Here is a 26,205-nt window from a genome sequence, read left to right as displayed (position 1 = left end):
AGGCCAACTGACAGCTGAGTTTAATAGGACTACGGAGTTCAAAACAATTCAGTACTCTGCTCACAATCCCAAGCACAGAACCATCCAAGTACTGGCAGCTTCCCACCCACCCCTGGAGTCAGAGCAAACAGAGATGTCTCATTATCCTTCTCCCATCACTCAGTTCCAGGATATTCACCAACCAAACCATATAAAATCCTTTACGTTCCTGGAACTGCAGAATTAGAAAAATATTTGACATTTCAAACTACCACAAAAGTTGCTTTTAATAAGTTACGTGTCAGATGTTTCACCTTCCACAGCAGAAAACAGAAAATTCAACAATCAAAATTACTAAAGCTGAAATAAAATGTTGTGAATCTGCTTGCTGTCTTTGCTAAAGAGCAAATCTGTTGACATTGAATATCTTAACGCAGTGATCAGCTCCACAACTTGCAAGCTGCAGCCACTCACTGCTGTTCTGATCATTATGTCCAGCTCTGCCCACATGATGTCTCCAACATAAGCGTTTCACAGCAAGAGCATGACTTTGGCTGCAACAAAAGGAAATCCATATGTAACTGCAAAATGTCACACACAGTTGGGTATGCAAGTGTAAACATCAACATTTATATAATTAGTACTCTTAACACTACCAACTAAGGAAAAACTGACTTGTGACAACCAGCAGGTATTAAGTTCTTAAAATAAGCAGGGCCATTAACAGTAGTGACATTTTATCCTCTCTCTCATCAATAATTTAAACAGCGATTGATTTAAAGTTTTACCACATTAAGCTGCAGGTCTAGCATCTCGGTTATTGAGATATGACAGATTTCTGGCTTTTAGCCTGTGATTTCCTGTTATCTGGTGTCTCTTTGCAATTCACTTCAAGCACGCACGGGCCAAAGTCAACATCAACTTTCATTTCTGGTACTACCAAAGCCAGTATGTGAAGGAAGAATCTAGGAGAGTGCTCCAAGTGAAACATTTAAAGTCTCCCTACAGAGAGTTTCTCTTGCTGGCACTGCAGCAGCACCATATATAACTTGTTATTCCTTTGGTTTCTCCTGGAAGCTGCTCTTGAAAACTTGCTGTCATCCACTCCAAAACGTTTTGCTTATATATCCGGACAGTGGTTCTTTTCCTCCCTCCTCAGTGTTTTCTACCGTCTTATTTTATGGCCAAAGGTAACAAAGCTTTTTTTAAAAAATGGGGAAACAAAGGGGAATAATTATCAAGGCATTTGCATAGCATGAAGTATTTTGGGGTTTAACCCCCGCTTGGTTTTTCTTGGAGTTTGTTGCATTTTTTTAATAAATCTAAATAAGCAATAGTTTTATTTCCAGGATTTGCTTAAAGACATCTTTAGACTTTCAGGGATCAGCTTTTTCCTAAAAGGATAACAATTTTTTTATATGCAAATAAACCAGTTTCATATAATTTTATACTATAAGAACAGAACTCCAGCACTATTAGTCTCAAGTATAATATTTCCTTACTCCTAACTTACTTTGGAAGACATACCTGTTATCCACCTCAACACATGTGGTCCAATCAGCTAGTGCTGGTTCTTGCCCACTCTGCTTCCATGTGTACAAGATAATCTTGCCATTCTCTAAGCCTACTGCAATAACATATCTATCAAGAGAACAACTGTATTAGTTCTGAAAGAGATTACAATAGGCAGCTCAGTGAAGCTGGCTCTAGTGCAAGCTAAAAAGAACTAGCAAACACTCTGTTGCACCTTCCCCTTCAAATCAATATTTACTTTTTCATTAAAAAATATCAGTTTAATTCAAAGCTTCTTCATAAAAAATGAGCAAATCAGAAACCTGAAAAATATATTTGGTTAGGAAAAGTATAAGGAGCATAATACAACATCAGAGCAGTCAATATTGTTGGAAGAATGAACGTGTTTCAGGTGCATTAATTGTGTTAATGCCCCCCTCCCCTCTTGTTTTTTTTGCCCTTATTACACTGTTTGGAGAAGTCACCATACACCTGAAAAGAAGGCTAGGAAATAAAAAAGGAGATTTAATTCCATTCAAAGAATGGTCAAAATATTTGACAACTAGATTTTAGGAGCCACTTAGCCACAGCAAACTGACTAAAGGGGAAAAAATTTTTTTTAAAATTAAACACAAAATGGCAGTACAGAAAAACAGCAATACCTTCCATCAGGAGTAAGCACACGGCTGATACTAACAGCAGTAACAGAGTCCCCGGCATCCAGTACTGTTGAACAAGGCTTGACTGAATCCGACATATTCCCTTCAGTAGTAAGAGACAAATCGCACTGGCCCCAGATAATGACCTGTAAGAAAGAGAATCGTCTAGGAATTTTCACTTAGTCTGATTTCATTAAAGATACTGACAACAAAAACAGATTCTGTTATGAAAAGAAAAAAAACTTAGAGACCATAAGAGTTGTGTGACATATGCTTGTCTCACTGTATGAAAAAGAAGGGAGAAAGTCCAATTGGCAGACCACAGTCCTGTACATACATATGCAAGCACTTTATTTAGCATATGGCAGTCTCACTGATTTCTGTGGTAATATACACAATAAGCTTTTTTGTGTATTTATAGAACATGGGCTCATTAGAACACAGCATTTGCTCATCTAAAATACATTTAAAATAATTCTGGGCTTTTTCAATTCCTTTTATATTAATTACCTTTTTGTCCCGACTGCCAGTAATAAAATACTTGCTATCTGGTGTCCAATCACAAGACCAAATGATTCGACTGTGAAGAGATGTATTTTTGTCTGTGTTTGCACAGCAACTGAAAACTGATCCTGGAATAAAACATAGAAAGGAAACCCTTTGATTCAACTATTTTACATATTAAAAGTAATTGTTACTCTTACTCTATGTAAGAACTACACAAATACTTGGACATTACTGCACTCATCTTTAAAGCAACTGGAAATACTGAGCACCACGAATATTTTTTCCAACACTTACCACAATGATAATTAGCACCTGTTCAAGACCATCTCAGTCAGCCCTTATATCAGTAAAACAGTAGGAACAGTTTGATCTTTTACATGCGTATCTGTTTCAGAAGAATTTAAGTCAAAGTATAAGACCTTCAGGTTCTTTCCATACAAGTTTTTCATAAGAACAGTGACTTCAAAAGTTTTAGTATAGTGCAACATTTACCACGTGTACACACTTCCCCAATATTTCCACTACAGTTCCTATTTACCAGTAAAGCCCCAAGAGCTCAAATCATAAAAATCTAATCGTAAAGATTAATCAGTTTCCAAAAAGACAGGCTGCCACTTTAATATGCATACTATCAGGCAATAAATCTGATTAGCAGATCAGTAAACAGGAATGATCTTCCTAAGTAGAAGTGGCTGTCATTTTGGAGCATAGATTTTGAATAACCACTTCTTAGGATGCCAATATCAGCAGTTTTGCTTTACGCTGATAATTATGTTCTTGGTAGACAGAAAAGTTATTGATGAACAGATGAAAAGATCTCCCCTGCTTCCTGAGAATTCATACTCCTTATCCTGAAACATTGTGTAACTACTGCAGACAATGTGCCAAGCTTTCGAATAGAAGCCTGAATAGAACAGAAATCTCAAGCCAGGATACAACCGGACACTGTCTGAAGGGGCCAAAACTCACTGCCAAGTCTCTAGGAAAACTCTTTAGAGCCCAGTAGCATTAATGTGCTATTAAGCCAACAGTGCAATGATAAATGTTTTCAGCACAAGCACCTGTTCTAGGAACCCATTAAAGTGTTCTATAGCAACCTCCTCATGATTTTGCAAGGCTCAAAGTCGCAATGAGAAAGTCATCTGAATCTTTACTATCAGCTCTTTTTCCAGGCAGAGCCAGTCCTAGTCAAATTCATCGATTGTGCAGCATTATCAGAAAGCCACAGCAAAGACAGAAGATAATCCTGTCTACAGTCTGAGTGTTATGCCCTGCAAACAGGGGCAAGGCAGCTCTTCAGGACATAGGTGTAGCAATGAACCTTCCAGCCTAGACTGCACAGGACACAGAGATGAAGGTTTTCCTTCATAGAACACCAGCTTGATGTTCAGGCATTACCCTCCAGCATTTATAATTTATTTCAGTAAATCTGAAACATACAATCACAAGCAGAAGGCAGGAAGAAAAATAGGAGACTACATTACCTCCATCAATCAAACAGCATTTAAGGCCTGATTATATTCTTCTCCACATTTAACTTCCTTTCTAGCTTTCCTATACACCATTAATTGCACTTCTTAAAGCCACAAGAGCTTACAACACTATTAATTCTGAAATGTTGTAAGGAAAATGGTCATTAAAATATTTTACCAATTCTCTTTCAAATATTTGAAGCGAAAAATATTGAACAAACCATGAAGTCTTCAAATGCGTGTATCCACTTTACATATCTTACCTGACTCTGATGAGTCTTGTTTCCTCCACAGCGACCAATTCCTGTCTCTAGAAACCGCTAATAAAAATTTGTCATTAGGAGAAAATGCCAGCTGAGTAACAGTCAGATTGTGAAATGACAAACTCTGCAGTTTCTTCCAAGAAGTAGTGCTCCACAAAATAATTGCTGCATGTTCTTTTTTGGAAGCCTGTATTGATGGAAAAAGTATCAGTGAGAACTAATGAAAGCAAATATAAAAGTAACACGTTTCAAAACACTATGATGTTAGGGGGCTTGTTTTAAGGCTTGCCATCAAGTTAGAATCAGCTTTCCTCTGGGGAGTTTCAAGATTGTTTCACTACTTTCTACTAATGCTGACAATGTATCAGTAAGAAAATGCTTTATACCTATATTTGTTAGAATTTATCTTACTAATATCTTCAAATGAATCATACATAATTTACGAACAATAATTTAGCTGCATTCGCTCCCACCTTCGCAAGGTAACTGTCACCTATACAAAATCTTTCCCATTTAAGTGAAAGAGCAGAATTCAGCCCATACTGACTTCTGACTCCTGCTCTGTCAGCCCTAGAAATCTGGTGGCACTTTTCACTAGATGGTGCTAGAATCTTTTCTTACCTTACACGCTGAGGCAATTACAGTGTTTGAATTATTGCAAGCAACACAAAAAATTTCATATCCATGGCCATACCTGAAATAAATGTGAAAAGATATTTAACACATCACAGCCGTTTTGCAGTATGTATCAAGGTTCTTAAGTTAATTTAAATCCCTTTGCAAAAATGAAAGGCACCTGCCAGGAACTTCTAGCCACTGTTTCAGTATTATGCCCCAAATAATTCCTAATAATGTTCAGCATTCAATATAAACACCTGCATAAATTCTTTCACATTTAGAAACTGACTACAGACCACTCTCTTCAGCCCATTCCACAGCCCTAGAGCACCAGCACTGCAGAAGCTATACTAGTGACTAACAAAGCAGACTGAAGCAGCATTTAAAGTATTCTTATCTTCCTGTAAAGCAATTTTAACACTATTAATAGAAATCAGAAGCCGCATATTTGAAGATCACCGAAGAAATACACCACAAACACACAGCCAAAGGACGCCTGTTCTGTGAAATACTGAAAAAAGATTTCTGAACTAGAGGACAAGAATCATGTTGGGAAAGGGTAACAACACTGTAAAAAAACCTCAAAACTTCTAGCTTCCTCCAGAAATACATTTTTAATCAGTCTTTGCTCGAGTTCTCCTAGAATTCAGGCTCATATACCTGGACTGGGATTTAACTAATAACCAGAAATGCCACATTGACTAACACAAATTAAAATCAGTCACAAAACAGACTGGAAGTAGAGTAAAATTGGAGATGCAGTCTATAAACAGCAGACAAATATAAGCTAAATACCAGTTGTGGGCAGGGTTTCCTTTGATTCCCAGCTCTGACGAGATGGGCAGTTCTCTTAATAAACTCCTTTGGTCAGCAATGTTGCAAAGAAGTTCTTATATGGGACTGATGTCATGGGATTTCACTTGCAGCCACCACAGCCATCTGTTTAAATGACAAATGACCATCTGTATCTGCTGAACACAGTCCAAAAGAGCTGCTGCTGAGCATATCCCATAGACAGACCCTCGCACTCATGTCTGAAGATTGGGGACGAACTGCATTTTCGTGAAGAGTAACTGTGCCTGGACCTTCAAGGGGGAGAGGGACTGGTGTCTGTGCTTAATTGGAGTGTTCATTTGCAAGTCTCATTGTATCTTACAGTGATGAAGGTATTCCTGCATGTCTTCCCCCTAAATGATCTTTACAGGACTGTACAAGCCTCACAAGTAAAGAAGATTCAGTACAACCCCCTCCCCTGCCCCCATATATGCAGTCTGATCCCTTCAATCTGTAGTACAACACCAAAAAAAAAGGCTCACAATGGAAAGAAGCAACTGCATGAATGAATAATGAAATGACATTTTCAGCCACAGCAATTTTGCCTTACCTATGCGCAATTCACAGCTCTTTGTTATGCACAGGTAAACTGACTGGACTTTCAAACCGTCCAGACAAATTATTACAGCAATTTTCCAGTGTCAAGATATCTCTCAAGACTTCCAGTGTACTACATGAAATGTCCATACACATAAGCATATATATTTATGTCAACACTCAGGCTTTAATCTCAGCCTGCTGCATATAAACTCTGTATGGTAATTTTCCAAGAGGATAAGGATGAGCATACTCTCACAGGATTTATCATCTTTTTACTTTAAAGTTAGTCGATTATGTAAAAAATTTAGCAAGTTCTTCATACTAAAACCTACTCAAGCAAACAGTTTTCAAAATCCAACACTAATACTTCAAAATTTCATGTCAAGTTAGAGCTGGGAATGCACAAATGTCAATGACGAACAGGCTATTTTTAGCAAGTCAGTTCCTCACACTTCTTTTCTGCTGCTATGGCAACTTGAAATCTACATTATGCAATTTCATGTTACTTCCTTCAAGATTATCCTGAATAAAAAACCTGGAAGTCTATGAATGCTTTACATCTTGTTGCCCTTGCATAAAAGAATCCCTATCATCAGCAGCGTCTCTAAAAACAGAAAAAAATTGCTCAGGTAAGTCACCTGGAGATCATAATAAAATGCAGTTATTTTAATGAATGCAGGATATAAAAGCAGACAGGCAGTACTCCTGTAGCAGAATATCAAAGATTAATGTCTCACTAGACTTTGAGAAATGTCAAAGGCAAATGAAGAAAAATTTTGGCCTCGGCTCCTTTTCACTACTTAAAGATCCCTCATCGAACTACTTACGCAAGTAGGTGCATTAGCGGGCAGAGCATGCAGAGGAGAAGCAGTTAACCTAACAGAAATTATAAAATGTGCAGGTATGGTCTAATATCCCCTGCCTTCCCTCCTAGAAGCACTTCTGAGTACAAACACAGTAAAAGAGCTTAAAAGCATTTAAAGAATATTAACTGCCCAGTTGAAGGTAAAAGATGAGCTCCCACAAAACCTCCCACTTGGTCAAATGAAAGCAACATGCAAACTGTTTTCCCAAAGCTTTTGATTTCCTGCCCTCTCAACTGAAGTCACAAAACTGTATGTATAAAAAGTACCTGTAATCATCAGCAAAGGCTCAACATTATTCTTGTTCCTGCCTGAGACCACTCTTTCAGGAGATTCAGATAAATAAACCCGTAAGAGCTTGAGATGATTCATTTCTTTGTGCTATACTTTGAAGATTGATACTAAAACTTTGAAGGATTGTGAAAGTGTAGCCTAACGTTACCAAGATCTTTAGGGAATAAATAAGGTGACAGCCTTCATTTGCAAACTGCTGTGAATCTCAGGGGAAAAAAAAGAACAAAACACAGCTGAAGAATTTTAACCTCAGAACAGTTATTGTCATGACGACGTAACTTTATTATCTTTTCAGTCCACAACCCACTCTGTCAGCATTCAATACCCAAATTGGGTTTTTAACCATCTCACTCAACATTCATCACTTTGCTCTACCACTAGACACATCCTGTTTTGGCTGCTGCTTCCATCTATTGCATCTTACAACTCCATTAAGCTTTAGGTGGAAGCTCCTCCTTTGATGCCTCAGCCTCTACTTCCATACCAGAAAGACAAATTTGATCTGCAAGTCTGTGCCATGAAGTGGAAAGAAGCAGAAAATTTACACAGAGACACCTTCAGTATAGGCAAGGTTTTAAGCAGATGTGCTGAGTGGACAGACATAAACAAAGGCTACAGTATAGAAAGAGAGGCCCACCACATTCCAAAGCACAAATAAGACCATAAGAACATGTGTTTCTTATAGCTTATTCCTATTCTTAGGGATTCCCATTCCTAGCTTATTCTTATTTCTTATTTCTATTCTCTTGGAACACAGAGGAAATAAACAGGGATCAGTGCCCTAAACAGACCTTCAAAAGACAAACATCCAAAGGGACAACAAAAGTCTGATCATTGCACATTCAAAAGAACAGCTTTGGGCTAAAAAACATACATATTTCACCGGTACAGAAACAACTAGGGAAATAAAATTGTGACACATCAGTTCTAACTGCCATTTTCTACATTTTTTCCTAATATTTATATACATATCATTTATTTATTTTACAAGCAATGCATTGCACACAAAGTCAAATCAGGTAGTAAAATAGGAAGAGTTACAAGACCAGACTACATTAATATGTTGCAATAGCTTTCTGGAAGTTTTGTAAATTAAATGAAAAGGAAAAGTAAAACTTACAACTTCTGAATTTCAGGCCACAAGGTATTCTGCAGCAAGTGATCCTCTGGGGGAGGTTCTAAAAGACATTTGTACAACATATTCGAATTTGGTACTAAATAAGCTAAAAATCTGCAATGAATGCTTCAAGTTTATATCCAGTGAACCTCATTCTCTATTTCCAACAACAGAAATGAATCTCATACCTGTAAGGATCAAGGGTTGAAAATATATCTCAGGATACTGATTCGAAATGGTATTAAATGTTTCGTCATCCTCAGCTGGTTGAACAGCCATATCTCCTATTCAAAGTAAGGACTTCATTAGCTAGAGAGACCATACTTGACAGGAAGGAAAATATGAGGACTTATTATACAAGTTTAAAAAAACAAAAATCTATTGTTTTTACAATATAAGTAATTGAAATTAGGTTCCTCTGCTTCCTGAGTTACAATAATATGACTATTAGAATCTAGTTACCCTAATGCACACGAGAATGAGCAAGAGGAAAAAAAAAAATAAAATCTAATGTTATTCTGAGACTGGCCTCTCTCCATCAGAACAGTCTCTTTTAGAGATTCTTAAGAGACTTTGACTTACCTAAATAAGCAGTCACGAGGAGTTGAACCTGTGCTTCCCCAATGTCAAACCTTTCCTTCTGTATTTGAAATGTATCTGAGATTTTTGCCTTAAACAAGTGATGAATTCCTAAATTTCATGTAGACCCCAAATGAAAAGCCATACTTGCAGAAGTGTATCTACAATTTGCAAACTTCAGCAAAACTGCCAAGGGCTCAGTCCTTAGCTTTAGGCAAAAGTACCAGAAGTAACTGAAGTTACTCAGTTAAGTTTAAATTCAACTTTGTCCTTCACTTTGAAGGACAATTTAAGAAAAAGATACAGAGTTGGGGAACAGTTGCTTTCAGACAGAATCTAACCTTTTGCCAAATGTACATTTCAAATACCGCAGTTTAAAAGAGCAGGTACAGAAAAAGCAGGACAGAAAGACTATCTCCTCATTCATCCTGTCTTCTCTCCCCTTGAAAATGAAATTAGCAACGTTATCTAATTTAAGACCACTACCTGATCATTGCTCACCATGAAGATACCTCTGCAGAGTAAGCAAGAGAGGTCTGCGGGACTTCAACCCAAGCCATCAGTGCTGACAGCATTGGGTGGGAAATGGTTGACAATGCAGGAAAATTTGACAGCTTTTCTACTCATGGTGCTGCTTCTGGGTGCGTCACATGTAATCAATGGTAATTACTCTGTGTGGGACAATACTCTAGGAGAAGGAATTTTTGTTCCTTCTCTCACTGGAAGGATTCATGAGAAAGCAGAAAAAAAATGAGGTTTTGCCAAAATATATTTTATGAGTTACTTCGCGTACAACAAAGATGCTTTCCTCTCATGGAAGACTTAAGAAAATTTAGCTGTATTGCCACTGAAGACCCTGGAGAAAAAGCTTATTAAAATGCTTCCTATTTTAATTCACACCTTCTGATAAAACCTTAAACAGAGAAAAAGCAGGTCTGACTTAATTTGTAGATTCCAGTGTAAGCGCATTTTTACCAGAGAGTTTATTAAACACCAGATCACCAGTCCCATCCACAGTCTCAAGACGCTACTCAGTTATTATTATCATCCTAGACAGATGTTTGTCCCTCCTTCCTTGTTCCCCCACAATGCAATTCCCACCACCTCTCCAAGAAATTAATCTGGTGCCTCACCAGCCTTTACTAACAGGACATTAATTACTGTTGGCTAACTAATTCTTCCTTCCCAAATACTTTCACAAAGCATCATTTACCTGGAGAAGGTTTCTGGCTATTTTCACTGGAACAGAAAATGTGACTGATCCCCCTCAAAGCATCATTACTCCTATAAGCCTCTACAAGGGTCCTAACATTTGAGGAGAGTGTGAAAAGGATGCCAGAATATAGCTTTGGAGGTCAAGATATTTTACAGAGAAACCACAAGTAGCAACAGGTAGTTCTGCTTTAACAACTCTGTACCTAGTTTTGACAGTATGCTACTCAATACTAATTTTTTTTGGCTAAAAGTCATCAGTCCCTCACATCACAGGGAGGCACAGGTTGTGAATATGGAAAAAATGGCAGGTGGGGGAATTCAAATAATATCCTGCCCTGGATGCTCCCAGACCCATCACTGGAGAGCAACGAGCCCCAACATCCATGTGAAACTCATCAGGAGGGGCTCTCAGGAGCACTGTGCAGACTGTGTGGGGTTACTTCCTACAGGGGTGCAAGACACAGTATAGGAGGCAGGGAAAGAGCATTTTGGGTTTGCACAAGACATTAGGGGATGTTTAGGGAAGAAATCAAAGTCAGAGAAAGGAAAGATTCTCACTGGGGGGGTGTTTATTATTATTATTTTTAAGCACCATATTTAGGTGCTACCAGAGAAATTACCACTTTGCACAATTTTATTTCTAGGTTCTAAACTTGCAGTCAAACTTACAATAACAGCCCTAACAAGAAGATCCACATGAAGAACCATCGCCATTATTTTTCATTAGCCATACCTTCAAAAACAGCTTTATTGGATAATCCCAAAGCTGGCACAGTTGCACCTTCTGGAAGATCAGATGATTGCTGAATTAAAAAAAATAGAAAGAAAGAAAAAGAGAGAGACAGAGAGAGAGAGAGAACGGTTACACACAAGTTGCCACATAAGTTCAGATTTCAAAGGCCACAGTTCAAGGAATCCCTGTGATAAAGAGTGACTAAAAAGAACCTTTTCTAGAGAAGTGAAGAGGGGCAATTTTTCAAATTGCCAACTCATCCAGAACATACCCTGGACAAAATGAAGACCAGTACTCTGCCAGAAGAAAAAAAAAAAAAAGCTTTTCTAAGGCTCAAGGGTTCTGCTGTAAAGCATGCGTCTTCAGCCCTAATTACAGGTTTTCTTCCACAGTCTTACTTATTCCAGGATATATATGATATCTAGTCAACTGCAGTTGATAACACAATAGGACTGGGACACAGTCCATTCTGAGGTGAAATAATAACGCAGTATTTTGGAAAAGGGGACAGAGGGTGAGTGCCTGTGCCCACAACTTCAAACACAACCCAGTACATAGCAGAGGTATGTGGATGGAGTACATGGCTGTTTAGAGCAGCACAGGAGAAAGTCAAATCATCAGACAGAAAATACTTCCATAAAGATATGGGGGGAAAAGCCAAAATTTAGAAAGAGTAAGTTAACTTGGGGTGCTTTGTGCAGAGGTGGAAAAAGATTAGATTTAATAGCTGTAAAACCCCTCCCTTACAGTGTCTGGAAAGTTCAAAGAAAGACTGTCTTACACAATTGGATTAATAATCTAGTTGACAGCTTAAAATATTATGTTAGTTATTTAAACGTTGATAACTGATAAGAAAATGTATCTCACACACACACACACACACACCAGTCTAAGGCCTCTAAACCACAAAATGGTTCTTTGTTGCAACCCAAAGTATACAAGCCCATGGACTTGAACTGAATGTAATCCTTCTGAACCCTTTCTGAATATAAAGCTGGCTTTTTTGGTTTTAAGTACTTTTTCTGGGAAGGCGTTTGAGCTAAATTAAGAAAAAACTTGCACACTTATTGAAATAAGCATTCGCAGAAAACAGTTTCAATAAAGCTGTTTAAGAGTAGCTGTATCATTAGAGTTCATGAAGCCTTCCTCTTTAAACAAAGCCCATGTGAAACACTTCGTGGTATCATGAATCAAAAAATAGCACTCAGAGGAAGAGCTGATAAGGAAATTCTACATAAAAGTAAAATAATGACATCTGCCAGCATTATAAAAAAGCACAATGTTATTTGTACAATGTCGTTAACGCAAATGCTTACAAAGTCTTACAGAATTAAAAGTGCTAAACAGCCACTTATGTAACTTCTTGCCATCAAAAATGAATAGATTTCTCTCCCAGATGTTTCAATTATTAAATGAAATGGAAAGGCTAATCCATCTCTGAGAAGCTGCACAGAAAACACCGCTTTTGAGCCAGAAATGCAAAAAGCATGCAAGGCACTGCAGAGAGGCAACTTCCTGAACAAGGTCTGCTCTACAAAATGCAGAGAAAAACAGAATTACATCTTAAAGCAAATGGGGAGCAACACAAAAGGACAGCAACTCTACAGTCTTATCCTTCCACAGAGTAGGGAATTATACTTAATCGACAACTAAGAATGGAATATAAAGGCCTCAAGAAAATTTCCAATGCTAAGAGGAAATAAAGCATGAACAACTGCATATTTATAAATATTTATATGTAACAACTAACAACAGTGCTGAAAGCTTTACACTATTTCCAAACATACAATTAAAAAAACCAACCACACATAACCACACAACAATAATTACATCTAGACAAGATTACTACACCCTTAAATTATGGAGAAGCACATTCCCAGGCTTTATTGTTTGCTTTCAAACCACCAAGTGTGTACGGTAGTCTTCTTGGTCTGACTTATTTAAAATTTACCCATACCCTTCACAGTCTTCAGACAGTAGGTCTCATTTAGTTTCAGACACAACCTGTTTTATAAGACAACACCATGAAAATTCATAGGAGACAACACATATGGAAACAAATAGAAGGGAAAGGAAAAACAAGGTTAAGGTTTCAGAACCATTAAAAGAATTTTTATGGAGTCTAGTGCAATTTGGCATTTTCTAACGCATTAATTTTGTTTACATGAAAGAGTACTGTCTTCATTTAGCATAGCTTTAGCACACTTACATGGGAGCACAGGTTCTCCATTGGAATACCAGTGATGTTACTGAAATTTTCTATAAAATTCTTGGGAGCACGAAACACTCGAAGCACTTTTTCATCTGCTCCCGACACAAACTGAAACCGGCCGATCATTGCCAGACAGTGCATGTCGTATCCATGTACTTGAGGCCTTGCAATTTCATGCCAGGTTACCTAAACAGACAGACACATAGTTAAAACACAGTTCTTAACCAGAGAAGCAGCAAGATTTTGAGTTCCAAAAAAAGTACTAATACTTTACTTGCAACCTTCTACTGACATTCATAAAACTGATGTATGCTCACATACATCAGTTAAATCCCATTTTCCACCAAACAATTCCTGTAATTAGCAAACTGTGTCCCTGCACAGATATGCTTAAGGCATTTGCTTACCTTTGTTACTAAGGGCACTCTGCACTTACTGCAACTTCTTTATGCTAGACAGTCAGGAATAGGATACAATTGGCTTAAGCAAAAGGAGGATTGTACGCTACTTACTACTATCAAAACTGTAGCTCTGAAACATGCAAGAAAGGTAGTGATAATTACCTTGCTTCCTTCTTCTGTCTTTCACAAAGCACAGCAGCACTGCTGTCACCAGGCTAGAGGTTCCTACTTCCCCCCTTTCTTTAAATACTCAATTTTAGTGAGACCATTTAATAGAAGCTTTGCAAAAATCTGGTAAAACCAAAATAGCTTCTTATAGTGAAAATAACTGGAAAAATCCTGATGATTTTAGAGGTGATTTCATTTGAAGTATTAAATTTTTTCTAGTTTCCTGAAATATTCATATCTACACTTCAAGTATTAATCCAAGAAAACCAGAATTAACAGCTGACCAGAAATTAGACAGACAAGTTAGTTTTATAGCTACATTAAGCAAAGAATATTAGCAAAAAAAATTAAATATTTTTTTTCTAAAAGTCTAATTTATTCTACACATGAAAAAAAATGATTCTTCAAAAGAAAGAAAATAACCCTTGTCTTCAAGCAAATACACTTTCATGAAAAGATTTTTAGTGTCATTTGCTACTACTCCTACATGATAATTCAGTTGGGAAAATACAGTATACAGTTGAGTTAACAGCTAGCAGAATTAGAAATAATTTAATCAATTAGAATTAATTTAGACTATTTCAGTATTACAATGCCTGGAAAAACTTCAGCCAAGCCAGAATTTACATTGTACTACAAATCATACAAACGTAAGGAAACTGATGACATTGACTGTAAACTGCATATATCACACTAAAAATCAACTGAATTTCAAATGCTGAAGCTTCTGATAGAACCTTAATGGGATATTTGAGAGATCCTACAAAATCCCATACTTTCATAAGAGCTTGATTATTTTCCAATGAGAAAAAAGCATTAAAAAAAAAAACGCGAAACACAACAAACAAGCAAACAGTGCAACAAACCCTTCTTATCCTTTACTACATGCATCTTTGCATAGTTTAGAACACAGCACAGAACAGGAATGAAAAAAACAAAAAAACCTAAACCCCAAAACTGTCAGAGAGGGCTGCAGAAGTCATGCAAAGAACTTCTTCCAGAAAAATCAGGGTGCAAATTTGCATGACCAATTGAAGCTGATTGTTATCCCTCATTTCTGATGTTTGAGCCCAGTACAGTATCAGAATTGAAATTTTAAGAAGGGATAATTATTTGCATTTAACACTTTATAGAGAAAATGTGAATATTAAGCTTTAATACTAACTTTTCATAGATACTTGAACCATCCATGGTGTCTTGTTAAGACAAACATCAGATGACATCCATTGTAATTTTTCAGATGCTAAGCTCATTATGGTAAAGAAAGCAAGGCATTTTAAAAGCCTATGCTATCTAAGTTCATGTGCAGCAGAACTAAACACCTGGTTTTCAGGGTTCAGAAGTCTTGAACACACCCCTTTGAAGGACCCATTTCTGTCTCAACCCACCCCACCCCACTGACAGGATCCTCCCATACCCCATGCAGCCACAAGTGTTGATGATACTTGGATTTACACCCGGTTGAACTAGCCAGGTGGCTGCTCCGCATGAGAACATGAAGGGGAAGTACAATAATTCAGTTCACACCAAACTTAGATATGAAGACTGCAATCACTCTGCTAAATCAATTAATTCAAGAGTTTCAAGGACAGCAGGAACAGCTATACAGGTCAATCATACAAAGCTCAGTTCCTTCAGAAAACGGGATAAAAATTTAGCAAGCAGCATACATAATAAAGAGTGGTACACTTCAGTAGGCCATTGAAAACTCTTTTGAATGCTGCCAACTTACATCATGTGCTAGTCCTGGACTTTGCTTCCATATGTCAAATCCAACACACTATCTTTTCCACAGAGCTTTTGCACCCTCCAGATTACAGATTAGGGGGAAAAGGCAGAGAGGGAAACTGGAGATGCCCTTCCTACAACACAAGGCAAAGCTTAGCACTTGAGCTGCGACTGCCACCACTTCCGTGTGGCCTGGAAGAAGGAAATCAAGGAGCTGATGCCAAATCCACTCTCCCAGAAACATCAGACATCCTGTGCTGGTCTACACTTCAGAAGCTTTGATGAGACAGTTGTAATAGCCACCCTTTGCCCCCTCAACTAATAGCACAGCTTGCACAACACTACTACAATCAGTCTAGTTTCTGGCAGTTTCTTGAATGGAACATTAGTATTGTTCTGCCAGAAAAAGCTGTATTTGTCGATGAGGAAAATGCATGAGCAACTACAAACAGGAACTTTTGCATTCCTAGACAGGGTTTCCCACACCCAGATCCGTGTGTTCCAAAATAAGTCTAAAGTTATTCAGGAATAATTCTTCCTGAAAAGTTGCTTGCACAGGTACCAACTGCACTCATGCAGTTCAGACAGTCATCCCAGAAAACAGAGTCATAAACAAAATAGTGTAAAAAACACAGTAAGAACTTTGCTTAGATTAAGCTTGTGTAAAAACACACAACCAAAGTTGAGTTTCTTTATGATTACCTGCAGCAGTGCTTAGTCAAGTGTTAAACAAGGGCAACAGATGGTGATTAGAATCAGCCATGTATTCCTCCTCCTGAATTACTGCAGAGCATGATTTTTAAGATCCTGGGAGAACACTAACTAAAGGTAACCTGGAGGTGAACTCAGGATTAAACAGCAGTCATGTTATGTGACTGCTAAAACTCTGTCAGTAGTATTTTTAAAGTGAAAACAGCACACGCTAAATGACAAAACCAAGCATTTACACAAGCAGTTTTGAACAGAACACGGCTTGGGGAAATTTAAGGTTTGAGTTATATTCAGCTAACTTCTTCCAAACTCAGGATAGACAAGCCGTCTTTACCAAGCTCACAATATCTTTGAATATCATACCTCTGTCTCTTGTTTTCTTTTCCATGGAGCAAAGAGCCTAGTAGTTTGATCAGAACCAACACTGATGATAAACTCTCCTTCTGGATCCCACTTTACATCCTCTACACTGTTAAAATGTCCTGAAATCACAACTTCTGGAGTCCATTCTTTCTATTAAAAAAGGCACCAAAAAAGCAAGGGGTTTTCAATTGACTGATTGGCATATTCTAAGCAAAATAAAAGTAGCAATGTCCTTATTAAGAAATCAAAAAAGAAACATTTGAAAACAGCAAATTATTAGAACTCAAGAATGGCTGAAGAGATACTAATACTGATTTATTGCTCCAGTCTAAAAGAAACTTGTGTTATTGGTTCAGCTGCCACTTCTGAACAAAGCACAACCACAAAGGAGTTCAGTCTATTCCACTGACTTCATGGTTCCCACAGGGAAGCAACAGGTTTTAGAACCTGGGAGATTGTAACCTCCCTTCTCTGCAGGAGCCAGACTCCTACAGAATCCTATATGCACAGAAGGGCTATTTCAATCACTAATTTTAAATTGTCCAGTCACACTTTTCTAGTAACAACAAACTTACCTCAAGTGACATATAAATGTAATTCTTTTAAGTACTACTAATAATTACAAAACCAACATACCTTATTAACTGTAGCCTGTTTCCAAAGGTGTAGCGCTCCATGAAAAGCATGTGCAATGATCATTGAACCATCTGGACTAAACTGGCAGTCAAAAAATCCAAGGGTATTGCCACCCACTTCACCTACCCGCACCTGAATTAATGATCAGAAGTAAAATATCCACAAAAATGGCCTTGCCTTCATTTAAACTCATGCTAATCTCATGAGATGAAAATTTAGCTACAGCAAGAGTTCGCATTACACAGAAAAATACATTTAAAGAATATTTTAATTGTAAAGTTAAGCACTCAAATATCATGGGAATTAAAGCTGCATGCTACTTTAATGGAGCCTCCCTTCACAAATATCTCAGGATAGGATCTTGCTCAATCCCCCAGGGGAGAGAAAACACTGAAGTAGATAAGACAAGAACCCAACTTTTCTATGTTTCAGTCCATCCTGTTGGATGCAACAGTTTCTTGTCATCTCTTGCCTTCCTGTTGCTCTAAATGGACAAAATGGTTCAAATGAACATTTTTGTCCATTTGGAACATTCCATTCACACCAAATGGAAAAATTTTTCAAATGAACAGTAGTTGCCAATCACTTTTTTGTTGTTGTTTGGTTTTTTTTTCCTTAATTTCCGAGATTCACTACCATATTTCTACTTCCCTGTTTCTCTCTCCATCAGTCCCAGCAATTTGCTCCACATGCTTTCTGTGGCATATTTTGGCCCCCATTCTGTGCTTCCCTCATGACTTTGCATGTATGTATGCATACATACACGCACACACACCTTAGGGATGCTCTAGAACTCTTCCAAGTTTTTAATTACATTAACACATTATTAGTTACATTTTTCAAGTTTTAGTCAAGAGATAAGACCACAGTTCCTTTCAAGCTGGACTCTTAACATTCCCTCATTATTATCCAGCTGCTTTTAAAATCACAATGACATTAATCTACACCTCATTCTGAATGGCAGCATAGACTAGTATGTCCATTTTACTAGCACTCATTCAAAACAATATTGCTTATATGGAAGTGTCTTTGATATGCCGTGCAAGAGGCAGAATTCTAGTCTCACCTCTGAGCAGGGGAATGATTTTGAAGACTTCTTTTTCATCATATCAAAATGAAAGAGAGAAAATGGCATGTTCCCCTTGTGCCCTTCCTCCCTGCAAGCTTCCGGCTAGGGTTTCCCTCCCTCAGTGCAAAAAGGACTGTTGCAGTTAAAATGTCTGATCTGAATTGCAAGCCGCACATCTGAGGCAAACAGAATGTAAGAAGAAAGGGTAACAACTTGCAACAAGCTTTACTGCACAACCCATTTTTAGAAGCTTATAAATTTAGCCACAACTAAGCGTTACAAGTGGAGACAACAAATGGCATCTCTGTGTGATCACCCTTTATGAACTAATTTCTACTTCAAGTGGAAAGACACAAGAACTTTTCAATGGAACAGGGGAAAAATTAAATACACTACTGTAATTCTCTTTTTCTTTTCCACCCAAGAGAGGATTAGAACTTTCTCTGTGACAGAAAAGGTCATAAACAATGATTGGCTGAAATTGTTCATTTTGGGTTATGCCAAACTACTACAATTTGGAAAAGCTGGTCACCCGAAAACAAAGACATCTACCAAAGCACTAGACAAATATGGTTGTGCTACTTGTTTATTTAGGATGATCCATGTTAGAACAGTGTTCAGAATACTGCAGTGACATGTGAGTATCCAGCTCAAATGGAAGAAAAACCTAATGACACAGACCATGAACAAGTTACTGTGAGTAAAACCAAGCTTGTGAATTGTGTCAGCTGCTCTGTAGTAACTGCTTGGGTGCACATTCCTGCAAGAATTAACTACAAATAATTTAGGAGGGTTTCTTCCTCTTCTTACCAGGAGTACACAACATGTGTTACTATGCAGCACCTGGCTTGCTATACCATGAACGACAGTTGAGCACAAACTCCCCAATATGGTAATAAGAAAGCAAACGAGCAATAAAAATCATATTGCATCACATAATTTTTGAAAAAATATAGTTTTACTTGCAACACAGCATCAGAATTAGTATTTTTGCAAGAAAATGCTTTTGCCTTTCTCTCCCAGCACTTTATAGTCTCTGTTCCCTACAGTACACACACAATGCTGGAAACACAACTTGAATACAGTATGTATTGTGAGAAAGACTGATACTTGCCTGTTCTAGCCAAACTCCAGATTCCTTGTCAGGTTCCCAGATGATCACAGTTTTGTCCATGGATGCAGACAATATCCTCATTGGTTGTTGCATGCTGCCATCTACAGTACAATGAGGACAATTACCCTACAACCTGTGAGAATACTTTATAAAATAATTTGGTCGTACTGAAATCCAAACACGCTAAGAATATTGTTCAGCATCAGAGATGTGCAATGCAGTACATAAATGCCAGGCTTAACAGGCTCTACGTTCCTGCCAGGCGTTCATTAAGAGGTATTGTATTTTTCAGCCATAATCTCTCAAAGGAAATGTAAAACACATAGACGAGAACAACCATATTCTACTGTTTATTCACTCCAAATTGATATTGAAACAAATGTAATTTGGAGGAAAATCTAGAGCTGCACCGAGAGGCTACACAGCAGTTCTCAGTTCTATTCCTCAAATAAGATTTTACTAAGAGATTTAGTTTAAAACAAAAGAATTTCTATGTTAGTATTCACTAGGGTTTTTTTTTCCAAATTAAAGCGTTAGATTCACTACAGACTTCAACAGACTCTAGCACTTTGTAATATATACAGTAGTAAGGACGGCTCCATAAAATGCAGTGAAATACTCCAGACAACTGCCCCACACAGAACGGGGAAGAGGGAACTGGTTCATCACCTAGTTGCAAAACCCCTATGGGAAACACTGAGGAACTTTTCTTGAGAATAGAGACATTGGTGGGCATCATATGAGGTGGTAGCTTATGTCAGCACCTGCTGCCTTCTGCACTGAGAACGCCTCACAGATCAGTCTGCCTCTGCTGAAGAAGAAAATCTCTTTTGAGGAGCCCAAGATCAAGCATGGCCACAGAACGCAAGCAACTGTATGCATGCTGAAACATGATGTAAGCAGAAGCATGATATAAAGACACCTGGAAAACTTCATGGTCTAACAAGACTGTTTTTCAGATTGCAGTGCAAGACTTACATGCCTATATTGTACCTAAACCTTGCTTTAACAGGAAAAATCTTATTGGTGTCTAAAAAAAGTTAATGAACAGATAACTAAGCCCAATGTCTAAAGCAAGTCCTGTGTCTTTCACTACATTTTGACATTCTAATTACACTCTACTGTTCAACTGTTGTATGTACACCGGTAAAGCTGTGCTTTGTACTGGTGAAGTCACCTGCCATCAGTAACCCTAAAACATCTCAGAAAAAAAGGCACCTTTGCCAATACAAATACATAGAGGCATTCTGATTCTGCAAGCATGTCAAACTCTTCTTCAAGCATATCCTTCCCTTATATGCCAGGCAGACAAACACCAGCAAATCAGTACAGCAAAAAAGGCTGCCAGAATTTAAGGATTTAAAAGGAAAGATAAAGACTAGGGCAAAATTCAAATCAAACTGTAAATAATTTTTTTCAATAATTGTCTGTATTCATGCCTTAAAGTTACATGCTAGAGAAAACTGATACTCAAGGAATCCCTAGCCTGTTATATTAATGCATGGAAGATTGAAGATTAACCTTCTGAATGTTGCTATTTGTTCCTTTCTACTCCAAGAGAAAGGCAGGCGTGTTCTGGAGTTAATGCTTACCTTCAGAAGAACAAACATTTCGAATACACGTATCAAGGTGAACTATTGCAGCAATTAATTCATACTGATTAAACTAATTTGTATTCCATAAACAACAAATCAATTATAATAAAGCCAGTAGAGCTCAGTTATTTTATTTCATTCACTAAAGAAAACCTGAGTAAAAGGCAGCATCCATTTACTTAAAAAAGAGTATTTGCAGAATTTAAACATATTCGTAGTCCACCGTGACAAGTGAACACACAAACACAATACAAAGACATGACTGCACTGTATGTATACAACACTTAACATAACTGCTACATGTTTGTTATCTTTTTACCTTTCGAAAATGAAGGTTGCCAGTGAACTGCATACACCCAGTTTTCATGACCAGCCAACACCGACTCCAAAGTAATTGCATATGTTGTATCAGTATCTACCACAAATCAGAGAAAAGCACATTTCTTTCTAAAAGCCAAGAAAGACCAGGTTATTTCTGGTATCTTTAGTGAAAAAAATCAACTGGTTTCATCAGCACCAGTATCTCAACACCCTATTGACATTGAACAGCTCCTTGAAAACCTACTTTGCCACAAGCCCCGAGAGCAGACTGATGCTAGGAGGTCAGCCTGTTGCCTCAGCGGGTATCACAGAATTCCTGGAGAACTCTCAAGCAATTTTGAAATAAACACTCTGACATTGGCTCTACCTATACTCTTAAGCATATTTACACCTCCAAATGACTGTAAATACAAGTACTAAGATAATTCAAACAACGAATCAGGCTTTGCAGCAAGTACTATGAGGATTTGGTTTTACACATAACACCATACAAACTTCATACTACCTAGGCTGCCTAATAATTTACCCCAAAATGTCAGCATTGCAAGCCTCTGATGTTACAGTGCTCAAATATGTTAAATAACCATAAAGTAAGCCTGCACATACTCATCTGTTCTCTCCAGTACCTTTCTAAGGTTTAAGTAACAGTAGCTCCTCTCAACGCACTGAATTAGAAAGAAAATTAACAGTATGCTATTAAACTGGAGGAGAACTGCCCAACAGCTCACCTCCCACAGAAAAATATATCTCCTATGTACTGCATTTGGAATATGAGTAGCAATGCATTTTGGTATTAAGCTCTTCCACTACTTTACCATTTTTTGAAACACATCATTAACTTTACATAGTCACAGCTTTAAAACAATAACTGCACTTTTTCTACAGCTGAATAAAAATAATGCAAACTGGTCTCAGATTCTTTTAATACAAGAAGCAAATCAAATTAGATGGTAACCACCTTGTCAGCTCCCCTGAAACCACAAACAGATACACAAGTGAAAAGTGCAAGAGAATTTTACAGCTGTTACCTACCTTTGACAGTAAAAACATTCTCTTTCAGTCTTATGGAATCATCTTCATGTTCTGGAATCTGCTTTGATTTTGTACACACTTTCCAAATTCTTATCAAACAATCCTGAGCACAGCTTGCTAAGAAAAGGTCTTCATCTTTAAAAATAAAATAAAAAATTAGAGCCATGTTTTCATTGCTTTTTCATTGCAACCACGGCCATGACTAACCTACCAGCTTTCCAAACATTCCAAACCAGCATTATCCTAATTTTTCCTATTATACACATTATCATAAACTGCTGGTTTATTTCAATATCACCACACTCTCCCATTTCAAACTCTCTATGAGTTTATAACACGCTGATTGTGGACCTTTCCCTGCTTCTAAGACATGGAAGACATGGTAAATACTGTACATATACTTCCCTACTACTTATGGCCTTCGCGCTCAAAATTCTGACACCCTCAATGCTCTTGAAAAACTCCTTTCCTTTCTTCAGGATTGTAGCATCTTCTAATTCCTTCTATTTTATTTTTGCCATTGCAAGAACTATTTGATTAGTTAACATCTGAATAGGTTCTCTTCTTAATCTCCTGTTCTTAAAATAGGGGAAAGGGGGCGGGGAGAAAAGTACTATTTCCCCCTACTCTCCCCAACTTTGACAAAGCAGCCAACATTTTCTCTCTCAGATACTTGCATATTGAAAAGGACAAGTTGCTAAAACTCTTATTTGTTTGCATTTAGTTGCCAATTAGGTAAACATATTTGAAGCAAGCATGACAAAATGAGGGATGCGAGTATTCTGTATCAATCCTACTGTAGCCATAATGTTAATAACTAAAATATAATTGTAGGAGAGGTTCAGCAATTCTGTTTTAACTTGACACAAAGTTCTATCTCAATTTTTAATATTTGTACCACCATCTCAGGGAAAAAAAACCAATAATCACAACCACAAGAGCTTAGGCCCTACGGTGCATCAAAACCATCAGTTGGAGGGGTAAAACAGTAGTACTATCATTAAACCTGTATTCCACTTTTATTCATGTTTCATACTGACCACAGACTGCCCATTCAATGCCTCTTATCCAATCTTCATGGCCAGGGAGTATTAACGTTTTCTGAAACTGAAAAAAAATTCCTGTTACATCATAGAAATGCATTTAATTCCCGTGCACATATCAGCAATTAGCTTTGGATTCTCAAGTCTTTCATATTTACAGCTTCTATTATTTGAAACTGGAAAAATAAGCTCCTACGACAGATTCTGATGCTGATAGATTCTAAACAGGCCTTTTTGGTTTTACCACAATTGGGTAAACATGTGTCACATTATGGCATTTCTCACACATGAGCAGGAAAGAATGAGAATTTAAGGTGCTCACCTTCAAGAGGCTACTGTCTCTCTATGATACAGATGAAAATGTTTTTAAGCTTATAGTAGTACACAAAGAAAAACACAAGGCAGGTATGACATAGTAAATAATTACTATTACACATGTAAGATGGATGTAACTGCAGATGATGTGGAAAATGAACACTGGTAAAATCAAGAGTAAAAAGACAAGTAGATGTTTTGAAAATTATTTCAATAATTTGCCATATAATACTACTAATAAGAATTACTTATGGGGTTAGAATTATTCCCTATGTCTCTTTAAGTTTATTGACTAAGTTTCTAAGGAAGGTATACATCAAGAACTGTATCTGCTGATGGAAAACTCTGCATGAACACAGGCTCAGAACACAGGAATGGATTCCCTTTTAAGAACTTTCATTAGTAGTATATTATATATGTTATGAATGAAAATATTACCATTCTATTTTGATTCAATTAAGGTGCAAGTGTTTGCTGCTTACTTAGCATTTAAACCATTTCTGGTTTCCTTTGCCCAGAAAAAGCCCTACTTCCATGACGTTTTTTGATCCCAATTTGACTTAAAATGTCTGAAAAAAACACTACAGTTAATATGTTAGTGTAGTTTAGTATGAATAATTATCATGTTATTTCTGACATTATATTCTGCTAAATCCCTTACCTAGGCCTACTAAGAGTTAAGATTAAACGATAGCCTCTGCTACCAGCACAAGCCTGCAACTGAGGTCTCTTTCCCTATCTGTAAAAAAAAGCCCCTCTCATTCTGCTGCTGCTCTTTCTCAAAATCTCTGCCTCCAGCTTCAGAGATGGTGAGCAACACTAGCTCACCAAAGGAAAAATTTGTATGAGTATGAAAGAAAACATACTCAAAAATCAGCCCCTCTCTCTTTGGTCCAATGTTCCTGATATTCTCCAAAATCGCCTTCCCATCAAACAACATTACTCAGCTTCTCCTTGTTCTACATTTACAGTCTTAATGTTACAGAACGATCTGTATATGTGATACATGACCAGAACAGCTTAACACAAGCTTCCAAATCAGAAAGTTTTGTTCTTAAGAACAAGTTCTCACAGCCACCTAAGCCTCATTTGGCTAGTCACTTCTGCACTCACTGGCACTTCTGGATGCAGCGTTACGGATATATGTTTGTGTTAAACACCCAACTGGTTATGTGTAAATAAAGGCAGGAGCAGCCCAGGAAGTCAGATCAAAGAGTGACCTAAAGATTTTTCAGAAAACCACCTGTTTCTGACAATACATTAACACACACAAAAAATATTTTCAGCAAGTCATATTTCAAACAGGTATAACACCTATTTATTCATTCATTTTTATGATCTTTGCCATAATGCTTTGTATTTTACATTCACCAAGGTTAGTTGGTAAATTTATTTCCAGCTGAAAGATTGGTTTGGGCTGAACTGTTGCTAACATTCTTGTCTTTTATGGTTCTTTTTACATTAAACAGCATGCGTATCTTCTGAAACTCGACTTTAATATTAATCTAAGCACACATTTAATCATTTTCCTGTTTTTAATTTCAAGTTATTGTGGCTTTTTTTTTATGTTACCCTCATCGTCTCACATCAAAGAGAACTATTAAGAAAAGCAGACATTTGTTTTCTCTTTAAAGAGTAAAACTAATTACTTTGAGGTTATTAATACCACCCCAGATTTCTAAGTCATTTCCCAAATAGGCTTTTAGGCACTACTTAGCTTTCAGTCAAGCATGCTGTTCTCTTGTGCTACAGAACATGCATTCACTCAAAATTTTCAAAATATTTTTTCCCATAAAAATAAGAACTCTGCACTGAAGCTGAGCAAGGAAACCCAACCCCCTTTTGCTTGGGTTTTTAGTACTGTTTTTGCCATCTTCTTTGAAGTCTGTGTCCCTTGGTGTCACACATTCAGTTTGTTCAGATGTATTTGGTTCTAAAACTGCATCGATTTAAAACTTCCTGCAGATACATATAGTCATTATTTTTAAATTATTCAGTCAATGGTTTTATTATTGCCTAGATTATATTTACAAGTATTTTGATCTGTCATTCTTCTCAGTTTTACAGATTTTGTTTCTGCAGTCTCGTATCTGTCCTTCACTATTTCAGTTTTCCCCTTAGTTCTCACTGGATACATAAGAAATTACCAGTACCAACAGTTAAATGTAACAACAGCTCATGATCTGACTCACCTACTTCGCAGGCTTTCCCATGCGTCTTAATAATTTCTGAACATTTTTGCATAGCAGCAATCTGGTCTCTTTACTTTTAGGCAAAGAATCAAGCTGTGCTGTAGGTGGCAGAACTAATGA

The 26,205-nt window shown here is 37.3% G+C and overlaps 1 protein-coding gene across 2 annotated transcripts in view; it reads right to left on the bottom strand.

The window, feature by feature from the left end:
• Positions 1–248: 248 nt before the first annotated feature.
• ELP2 (elongator acetyltransferase complex subunit 2) overlaps positions 249–26,205 on the bottom strand; it is a 34,123-nt gene continuing 8,166 nt past the window's right edge. The window contains exons 7-22 of one of the 2 annotated variants that reach the window (XM_064443205.1): positions 23,576–23,642; positions 22,536–22,670; positions 21,502–21,597; positions 19,588–19,688; positions 17,405–17,536; positions 16,769–16,918; positions 13,395–13,583; positions 11,186–11,255; positions 8,847–8,942; positions 8,662–8,719; positions 5,014–5,086; positions 4,393–4,579; positions 2,661–2,782; positions 2,154–2,296; positions 1,507–1,620; positions 249–533 (exon numbers count right to left, since the gene is read on the bottom strand). In XM_064443205.1, the coding sequence (XP_064299275.1) occupies positions 377–533; positions 1,507–1,620; positions 2,154–2,296; positions 2,661–2,782; positions 4,393–4,579; positions 5,014–5,086; positions 8,662–8,719; positions 8,847–8,942; positions 11,186–11,255; positions 13,395–13,583; positions 16,769–16,918; positions 17,405–17,536; positions 19,588–19,688; positions 21,502–21,597; positions 22,536–22,670; positions 23,576–23,642 (1,890 nt within the window). In that variant the 3' untranslated portion in view covers positions 249–376. Of the gene's footprint in view, positions 534–1,506; positions 1,621–2,153; positions 2,316–2,660; positions 2,783–4,392; positions 4,580–5,013; positions 5,087–8,661; positions 8,720–8,846; positions 8,943–11,185; positions 11,256–13,394; positions 13,584–16,768; positions 16,919–17,404; positions 17,537–19,587; positions 19,689–21,501; positions 21,598–22,535; positions 22,671–23,575; positions 23,643–26,205 lie in introns of those variants that run through there. The other variant, XR_010371527.1, reaches the window with a different exon arrangement.

The sequence above is a fragment of the Phalacrocorax carbo genome, chromosome 2 (assembly GCF_963921805.1).
Source record: "Phalacrocorax carbo chromosome 2, bPhaCar2.1, whole genome shotgun sequence".
NCBI lineage: Eukaryota > Metazoa > Chordata > Aves > Suliformes > Phalacrocoracidae > Phalacrocorax > Phalacrocorax carbo.
Note: the sequence above shows the minus strand (reverse complement) of the source record. Positions and strands in the feature narration are given on the sequence as shown.